General features: G+C 32.6%; 1 protein-coding gene across 4 annotated transcripts in view; it reads right to left on the reverse strand.

Moving 5' to 3' along the window:
• The window catches only part of LOC108781683 (rap guanine nucleotide exchange factor 2), a 125771-nt gene that overhangs the window by 48622 nt on the left and 66241 nt on the right, over nt 1-10908 (reverse strand). For all 4 annotated transcript variants that reach the window (XM_018549736.1, XM_018549735.1, XM_018549734.1 and 1 more), the window contains exon 2: nt 90-165. In XM_018549736.1, coding sequence (XP_018405238.1) covers nt 90-165 — 76 coding nt within the window. The remainder of the gene's footprint in view (nt 1-89; nt 166-10908) is intronic.

A 10908-nucleotide genomic window follows, 5' to 3' on the forward strand; every position in this document is an offset into this window, starting at 1 on the left:
TCTCTCTCTCTCTCTCTCTCTCTCTCTCTCTCTCTCGCATTTCTTCTTCCATCTCACTTATCGTAAATACCAAGCAAAGATTTACTCACGACAATCATCTCGGAGGGCTCAAGGACGAAGCATTCATTGGGTCGCCTGGCACTGCCGCCCGTCCGCTTCCCGAAGCTGTAACGACGATAAAAACATTTTCCAATTAAAAAATCGATCGCGTTATGTAGACATTACATATTCTCTATATAAATGTTTAGATTTTTATTTGTGAAAAATTTCATAATAGAACGTACATTTAAATAACTTGCGTTAAAAGTTATTGTATAAATAAATCTGAAGAAGTAAATTTCATAAATCTCTAATATAGAGTTGTTCTACGTGTGACTAATCAAATTTTGCAGTAAATAATTATACTTGATAGTGATTTTTAAAACGTGATAGTCGCACGTCACACGCATAAGCGCGCTCCAATCTCGTACTATGGTCATTGACTTGTCACTACAAAATAAAGTACTCATCTTACCCTTATATTCACTTAAATATAAAAGTAGCACTTTGTCAAGAGTCTAGCATCTTTTGAATATCGTATCTCACTATAGAGATAAAAAAAAGGGGAAACTTCCAAATTTATTATGTGAACCCCCTCAATTTCTGCTATCGTTCCAAACGACAATAGGAGGGTGTTCGCACTCTCGTGCAAACAACTATTATTCCGTGACGCCATTCTACGCCCCAGCATTAATTTCTACGACCAATATTGGACGCAACGACGCCATCGACAGATGTTCCCCGCAGTTGAAGGGCACTCCTCAAATTGACTATAAAAGCGCAATGGCTCAACCAATTTTCGGAGATACAAGAAAATCTGCGGTTATATATGAGATAGGAGCTACCGAAATGAAATTGCCCAAATCGAAATCATTTTTCTTAATAAAAAGAATTGTAGCATAACAATCTTATATAAACTGCGTCATAGTAGCTTAAGAGGTGAAATATTTCCTTAAAAGTGATCGTCATTATTATACTCAATAATCAATTACTCAAATTTAATACTAAAAGAAGTTATATAATTTTATCTAACTAAGCGTATACAATATACATATAATATCAAATTTTTGTTCACGTTTAGTAGAGAAATATACTACAAAATAAGAGTGCAATAAAATTCGCATATAAATTAAAGGATAATATGTAAATACATCGTTGATAAGAAAATGTCTTCTCGTTTTCGATATATTTTGCTTGTTTACATGCTGCAGATATAATTTTCACCACGGAAAGTCTTCTTATAAATTTAATAGTGACGAACGTCGATGTCCGATCGACCGAGAATCAGAAAACCAAGATGGTGGATGAAGGGAAGAAGGAAAGAGAGGTTGCAGAAGGCCGTAAGGTTGTCGAAGGCTGTTGACCCGTGTGTGTTATCCCGCTCCTCCCTCGTACACAAGCACATAAGCAAAGTCGCGATGCGTAACGCACGCGTAACGCATGCGTAACGTATTGCTCATTCTGTGTGTGTGTGTGTGTGTGTGTGTGTGTGTGTTTGTGTGCGTGTGATTATGTGTATTCGTAATAGCAGAAAATTAAATTCGACGTAGATGACGTTCCTCGGCTTCTCTACCTCTTAAGCCCATCGTGGGTTAACCCTGTAAACGTCGCATTGCCTATTCCGCTTCCTCAGGATTATAATTATTTCGTTAGGCATCTAGGTCATCCGTTTTCTGCACGTGCGCCGACATTTCCGCCTCTACTTAGAGAGAGAACGATCGATCTTGCCGAAATATTTAACTAATTTTGATTACGATTACGCGCTAATTATTATTCAATCGATTGAACAAAAGATAATTTTGATAAATTAAACAGCTATAGAGTAAATTGCATAAAAGTATAAACTAAATAGTTATAATCCTTAAAGTACATTTAATTCTATAATAGGGGAGAGTGGTCTAAATTAGATCTATTTGCAGTTTTTGTTCTGTATGAGGCGTGTAAATAAAGTCCTATCATAAAACCAATGGTGCCGTTCGAAAGATCATTTAATTTCCTTTATTTTTACTTCAGACCATTTTGACGTGTCTCTTAACACGTTTGACTGTGTCAAACTATAATGAGAAATGTAAAAATGCATTTTCTGGTCCGATTTGTAACTGTGAGTTCCAAATTGGACCTCTCCTATTTTTATGGACTTTTAGATAGAATTTTAAAATATTTTAATTAATTTTTGTTAGTATTGAGTAAAAACGAGCAATTTTAGACTCAAAGATAAAAATACAGTTTATATTATTTGAATTAAAATCAATAAAAAATTGTATCAATCAGAGTCTGATAACACATGATATTTTATTTATTTAATGTTCCTTAGACCAGATCTGGTCGCTCGATCATTAGTACTACAACCAGGTTGTGGCGAACCTTCTTTCTTCGATGAATTAGCTGGCTTACTCGTCTTTTTAGTGTTTTTTGTATAAGTCCGATTTGGACACGGGTTCTTTCGAACGATTGGAACAAATTTTACAATAAAACCGCAAAAGTAATTACAAAACTCTTGATATTTTTTAATTCTACACTCTTTAATTATCTTAAATCAATTATCGTTCAAATTTTTAACATCTTTTAAATAATCATTTACAAGGATCTTCTTTTTTAAAAAAATGTTTGCATGGTAGCCAAAAATGCATATTTGCGTCTATTCTACGAACGGACAGAGTACTGCCAAACTGCTGTCACATGTTCGGTGTTTTATAAGGACTTTATATTATAAATAGTACGCAAATCTGCTTAATGGTATTTATTTAAATTAAAGAGGTCCGATTTGGAACACGGTCCGATTTAGGACATTCTCCTCTATTGTTAATATTTAAAATTTTGTTGAGAAATAATATTCATACATTAAATTTATTCGATACTTGAAATTGACAGCTTAGCAATCGCATATTCATTCAGCTCATCAGAGATAATAATACAACGTACGATATATCTCTTTTTTGTTTTATTTTTGATCTAAAAATATTTATAAGAATAATAATTGTTCCGTGAAAAAATACATGCGCGCACGTGCATTGCACGGAATAGAGTAGTAATAGATAAAGCGACAAATTGAAAATAACTTTCCATACGATGATTTTATATACACAGTATATGCACACGTACAATCGAAAAAGAGAACCGATGGTAACTGAATACAGAAAGCAAAATTTAACAGAAGCAGTACAGATATTTTCAATGGTTTATAGCGAGCGATTCTATGTACTTTTAATTTGTTTTCCGGCAACATTTTTTTTTGTAACGGAAGCAATCACACACGCACACGTTGCATCGAATGTGTCGCGTCCGCTTTATTTCCACAATAGCGTGTGAAGCCTCGGCGCAAACTTTTATCAACAGTTGTGTCTTTCTGTTCCCATTTCCCGAAATACACACAGGAGACGCTCGTTATAATTCGATCTGATCTACAGAGATCTACCAATGGCGTAGTGATGGCCAAGTGATTCATTATCAATGATCTTGTATGTCTCTAAGGGCTACACAGAATAAAAGGAACAGGGAACAGAGAATAAGAATTTCAACCTATCAGAAATCATATACTATGGAATACACACTGTTTATTTCACAGTATATGATTTCTGATAGGTTGAAATTCTTATTTTCTGTTCCCTGTTCCTTTTATTCTGCGCAGCCCTAAGCGTTCTTTCTCTCGCCCTCTCCCTTTCTTATTTACGCTCCTCTACATTTCGCGAAATTATACGTGCTATTTCAAAACACTAGCCACATGGATCTACTCAATGTAATAAAATATTTCTATGAGTCGTTAGAGCTGTTAGCCTACATATTACCTTTCTTTTTAATATATGTTATTTACCATACTATTAGGCTCCTCTCTCACGCAACCGAAAAACGCGAAATTGTCCATCAACAATTTCCGCTAGAGGTAAGTTAAATATCTTTTTGTATTCCAAAACAATATAATAAAATGCCAATGTGAGCCGAGCACAAGTTATAAGTGTGTATTTTTTTTTTTTATATAAAATGAATAACAAAACGTATACGTTTCGACCCTCGTTCGGGTCCTCTTCAGTACAAAAAAGATGAAATATAAAGTTTGCATATAATAATAGCGCGTACAAATATACATAATAACGTGGTGGTAGTATCCAAATTTAAGTCGAATCTTGTAAATCATCAAATTGTTAGATTTACTAAAAATAATTAAGCAAGAACAAAAAGAGAATATATGTATATTTATAATTTGTTAAAGAAAAGTTTTTTTCATGAGTTAACTTACATAATTGTCAAGATTAGGCTGTTAACACTGTACTAGTAAATTATACAAGTTCCATTATACTGTTCCGTTTACTATGTGAGTACAATTATGAATAAATTAATATACAATTATTATAAAAGTAATTAATATAAAAATTTAGTTCACTTACATGGAATTTAAAAGAAAGTTATTAGACAAGAAGTTTGACAGACAATTGTGAGATGAAATCAAGAGAAACAGTGAACAATAGAACATGTATGACAATATACGAGGGCAGTTTGATAAGTACCCGTGTTTGACGACTCAGGGTGCTTCTGACTAAAAGTCTGTATACCATCGTATAACTCCATTTTTTTAACGACGCAAGTGAAAATTTCAGACAGCTATGCCGATTAGTTTAGTTTTTATAACAATTGAAAGTTGACGAGTTTGTGCTTGTTTGCAATCATGGAAAAAGAGCAATATCGGTCTGTGATTCGATTCCTGTTTTTGGATACGTTGTCCTTATATACGGCATGCAACTTTTCTTTGATTTCTTCACACGTCTTCCCATCCAAAAACAGGAATCGAATCACAGACCGATATTGCTCTTTTTTCATGATTGCAAACAAGCACAAACTCGTCAACTTTTAATTGTTATAAAAACTAAACTAACCGGCACAGCTGTCTGAAATTTTTACTTGCGTCGTTCAAAAAATGGAGTTACACGATGGTATATAGACTTTTAGTCAAAGGCACCCTGAGTCGTCAAATACTTATATAAAAAAATAAAAATAAAAATAATAGATAGACAAAAGATAAATTATTTGAAAACAATCATTACGTCTCAGAAAATAAATTTATATATAAAGGATCAAATGAAAATGTGTCATTTTGTAAATTCAGGCCTAGCTTTTGTTTTTTCATATGTATCATCTCAGATATCAGTCTTTTATTTAAAATCTGTTCTTTGTCTAAAATATGTACACCATCCCAATCAAATTCATGAGATAAGTCAATACGATGTAGTGTAATAACCGAATGTTGGATATTTCTATTGATATGATTTCTGTGTTTTTTTAAGCGCGTTTTTAAACATCTGCTCGTTTGTCCAACATAAGACGCATCACAGTCACTACAATCAATCTTGTATACTACACCGGATTGGGAGGATTGAGGCAATACGTCCTTCTGAACCTTTATAATTTTATTGAGGTTGTTTATGCCTCTATAAGCAATATGTATAAAAGCTAAATGTTTCAAAAAATTCTTCCTTTTATTAGAAATATTAGGAATAAAATGTATTGTAAAAAAAAACTGTAAAATTTTTTATTGTTTTCTTCTTCCTGAGTTGTCAATTGTTCTTCGATAATAACATCATCAGTACAATGAAAAAGATTAAATTTTTTGTAAAGTCGTTTTTTGATAGTTGAAAAAATTAAACTAAGAGGGTAACCATTATTCAGAAGAATATTTATAATCATTTCAAAATTCTATTTATGAAAAACTTGGGTGGGAAAAATAGTAATATCCTATCAATCTCTCTCAAATCGATAATTATGCCAATTTTTTGACTGAGTGGATGTCGTGTGAAGTAATTGAGAAAGCGGCCTGAGAAAGTTGATTTGCGATACCGATCAACAATAATAGTTTTTTCTTTTTTTATCAAGCAGATATTTAAATGTTTAACGAATCTTCACCAATTTGATATTGTTATGCAGAACTTGGAGTCGGTTTCTCTAAAAAAAACTCTCTAACATCGTTATTCTATGTAAGATACGTTGATGACGTTGCTTTAGCCACCGACAGTTCTCATATTAACGAGATTTTCAATCAATTTAATTCTTATCATTCAAGACTAAAATTTACAATGGAAATTTTTGCATGCAATTTAATTATCGCTAGACATTTTCACTTTATAATTTTGAACTACCAGATTTGTATTTACGTCTGAGAAAGAGAGAGAGAGGGAGGGGGGAAGAGAGACAGAGAGAGAAGTTATCTGTTGTTGACAGAGCAAAAACGTAAATTATGGCTTTTGAGCTATTTACTTATCAACTTACAGAAATAAAAACAACAGGTAGTCAAACACGCATCACTTAAAAAAAACACTTAGATAACTCATAATTATGATGGAAATTATAATAATAGCAAAAAAAAAAGACTTTAGATACGAAAATAAGATTATACCAATAACAATTGCTTTAGCAACACTAAACAATAACATAACTTGTATTACTTATATATTACGTAATAGCTACGTCTATTAAGCTGACACAGCCACTTCAGCACAATCAAATAAAAGTTACACAGAAATTTAGTGTTAATTGTTGCTAATTTGCAGGGTTAGGTAAGTTAATGTTTTTTCTTAACTGAATAAAGTTAAAGTTAATGGCTTTACAAAATTAATAAAATTAAGTTAAAAGTTGAAGGAATAAAAAATTAACTTAACGTAAGTTAAGTCAATATTGAATTAACTCAAGTTGAACAAAAAGTTAATTTCGAAAAAAATTTTTTTTAGATCAAAATGTCTTAATTTTTCTTAAAATGAGATTAAATAATTACAATATAAATTATTAGGTTTACTTTTTAATAAGACAATAACTCTTAAGCCATAAGAAATTGATCAATTAAATTCGAATACGAGAAGAATATTTGACTGTAATTAGTCAAAAAACACTTATTGTAGATCCGGAATAAGGTTTATGACATAAGGCATAACCGCATAAGCCAATTAGAGGGCTATAGTATCTTAAGAAATTACTTAAGATGGTCTTAAATTATGAACAGAATATACGTTCTTAGGACGGAATCCATGAACGTTACGCAAGATTCGAGATGGTATTAAACTAGTGCATGAACCAATCAAAGAGCCGTATTAGCATCTTAAGACATTCCTTGAAATTTGGACTATGTTTGGACTCCAGCCTTAGTCTTATTATATCTTATTATTTTTTAAAATTATTTAAAAGAGTTAAAAAAATTTTTTAACTTAAAAAGAAAGTTAAAAAGTTAACGTTTAAAAGTAACTTAATTAAGTTAAAATTTAATGCACTTAAAATTAACTAAGTTAAATTAAAAGTTATTAACTTTTTAAAATAAATTAACTTTTTAACTTTTTTTTTTAACTTTTAACTTTTTAACTAGTTACTACCCAACCCTGCTAATTTGTTGCTCTATTCCCGATTTTGTTGCTCCATCCAATTCTGAGAAACTAATGGCTGTGTTGCTAACATAAGAATAAAGTTAGCACAGCCACTCAAAAAAATAAAAAAAATTAATAAATACGGCATATTCCTTTTATGCTAATTTGTTGCTAATTAGTTACTTACTTCCCGATTTTGTTGCTCCATCCCCAACCTTCAAAAACTATCCTTAGCGATTCGCGTCAGTACACTATCTATAAATGGTTAATTTTCGAAATAACTCGACTGATTACGGTTCTCTGATTTTGTTGCTCGCGACTCCCGACAAATCCGATTTTGTTGCTAACTCTGACACAAGAAAAACAATTAGTTCATTCGGATCGGCGCCCTCGCGGGGCTCTCTAAATTTTGCTTAAAGAAATTGTTGCTTAAATGTTTTTGTAGCAAAATGTTCATGCTAACATTTATTATTAAAATATATCCATTTCCAATTTTCTTGCTAACTGTAACAAATAAAAAATAATTAGTATGGGAATAAAATTTTGGTGCAGACACCAATCCGAATAAACTAATTGTTTTTCTTGTGTCAGAGTTAACAACAAAATCGAATTCATTGGAAATCGCGAGTAACAAAATCAAAGAACCGTAATCAGTCAAGATATTTCGAGAATTAACAATTTATAAGTAATATGCTAACTCGAGGTGGCTAGAGGTGGAGCAAAAAAATCGGGAATAGAGTAACAAATTAGCAACAAAAGAGCACAAAATTTCTGTGTAACTTTTATTCAATTGTGCTGAAGTGACTGTGACCTATACTAAGTTAGCCCCCCACTTTTTGAATTCACTTATTTTGAGAATTGTGCTGAATTGTGCTAGGTTTGTGCTACATTGTGCTCGAATATTAATATCAAAATACGAAAAATACGTCAAAAAATTAAAAAAAAACCATATTTTAGGCCAGCCCCCCACTTTGAAATTTTTTCAATTTTTAAGGTTGTGTTAGATTGTGCTAATTTGTGCTAACATTGTGCTAAAGTGGTATTTAAAAATAATGACAACAACAAAAGATATGATAGAAAAACGATTTTTCGCAAAACGGAATAAAAATAACGCTAACATTTGTATCCGTCATTCAAATACCACAAAATTGCATATCTGAATTGTGCTAGCCTAGCACAAGTCAGTACAACCGTTAGATTCGCTGGCACAACGATATTAAAGGTACTTTACTCTTGAGCGCGACCGCTCACGAAAGCATGTTTTGTTCAAAATTCGGATTTACAACGCTTCGATGTAAATAATACTGTATATATGAGTTGTGCTAGCCTAGCACAAATCAGCACAACCGTTAGATTCGCTGAATTGTGCTAGGCTAGCACAACTCAGATATGCAACATCATTCACATCGAACCGTTGTAAATCCGAATCTTGAACAAAAAATGCTTTCGCGAGCGGTCGCGCTCAAAAATAAAGTATCCTTAATATCGTTGTGCCAGCGAATCTAACGGTTGTGGTGACTTGTGCTAGGTTAGCACAACTCAGATATGCAGTATCATTCACATCGAAGCGTTGTAAATCCGAATTTTGAACAAAAAATGCTTCCGCGAGCGGTCACGCTCAAGAGTAAAGTACTCTTAATATCGTTGTGCCAGCGAATCTAACGGTTGTGCTGACTTGTGCTAGGCTAGCATAATTCAGATATGCAATTTTGTGGTATTTGAATGACGGATACGAATGTTAGCGTTATTTTTATTCGGTTTTGTAAAAAATCGTTTTTCTATCATATCTTTTGTTGTTGTCATTATTTTTGAATACCACTTTAGCACAATGTTAGCACAAATTAGTACAACCTTAAAAGTTAAAAAAATCGCAAAATGGGGGGCTGGCCTAAAATATGTTTTTTTTTTAAATTTTTTAAAGTATTTTTCGTATTTTGATATTAATATTCGAGCACAATGTAGCACAAACCTAGCACAATTCAACACAATTCTCAAAATAAGTGAATTCAAAAAGTGGGGGGCTAACTTAGTATAGGTGTGGCTGTGTCAGTATAGATATAGACGTGTAATAGCTAAAGATATATCAATCACTAATAATATGTAGAGGATCTATTATTATTCTTCATAATTACTTTAACATATATTCAAGTTATTAGATTGATGCAAAAATAATGTCGGTTTTTTACTTGTCTGTTTCGATTAAGAACAACTATTGATTGATCAAAAACTGTTGACTGATTAGTTACTGTGCAATCTCTTTTGAGTGATTTTTAATAGATCCTCGCTGTACAACAATTGCCTGTCAATGACTGCGCAGGTCGTTCTCGATCCTTTTCAAAACTATCACCTCCGCTATGAAATTTTTGAAACAGTCATACTGTCCGTTTATTTGTAATTTCTTAGCCGAATGCTTCATCAATTCTACAACTCGTTTCCGCTGTTTTAAAACCTAGTTTGAATTTATGTTAAAAGAAATTCAAAATTACTTCTTTTTCATATTTAATAACAATGATAATAACACAGGCCCACAAAAAAATTGTTTTTTTTGTGCGATGAATGCTACTATGATATTCCCATGTATTTTTTCCCGCTGAAACCGAATCCGTAACCCGTTTGACCCCTACACGTCAGGATTTTTTTGTGGGCCTGTGTAATTAATCATAAAGTTAACATTGAAAACAAAATTAATAGCACAATTAACAGAGTGGAATCTGCAGTGCTTGAAAATGATACAATATGAACAATCAAATATATCCCTATTATAGGATAGAACATCAGTTTAAACTAGTAAACACCGACATTATTTTTGCATCAACCTAATACTTACAATTCTCAATTATTTTCTCTTCTTAATTTTCTGTACAAACCAAGAAAATTCATATAAGTATAATACCTATATACCCTGCTACAAATATATAGGTCATATTCGCTGTCACATTGTATTATTATACAGAGTGGGTCAAAAGTCAGGATACACCCAAATATCTGATAAACGATACATTTTAGGAAAAAATGTTTCAGACAAAAGTTGTAAAGCTTAAAAAGACGCATTTAACGATAATAATTATTTGACCTAGAAAGGCGTTGTCAAAGTCACGTCAAGATCAACATAATTTTTTTAAATGAAACCCCCCACTTTTTATTTCAGATTCTTGTAGGTTATGTTGAGACGTTTTAAAAACACATATCATAAACTCTTTCTGGATGAGAACCTGAGTTATGAGTCTTTAAATGTTAAATACGCCGGCCTTAAAATTATCCAAGATGTATCGCGTGGAGGTTGCTCGATTGGATTTACATTACAGATCAGGACCCTAGAGTTCGTCCTCTAGTTTTTTTCTTTACTCCAAACCCTCTCTGTTACACGCGCGCGCGTGCGCGCGCGCGCCCACACACACACACACACGCACACACACACGCACACACACACACACACACACACACAAGTTTAACGGAGAGGGTTGGAGTCAAAAAATACTAGAGGAATGACGAACTTTAGGGTCCTGATATGCGTCACACACACACACACACA

The sequence above is a fragment of the Cyphomyrmex costatus genome, unplaced genomic scaffold, assembly GCF_001594065.2.
Source record: "Cyphomyrmex costatus isolate MS0001 unplaced genomic scaffold, Ccosl1.0 scaffold871, whole genome shotgun sequence".
NCBI classification, from domain to species: Eukaryota; Metazoa; Arthropoda; class Insecta; order Hymenoptera; family Formicidae; genus Cyphomyrmex; species Cyphomyrmex costatus.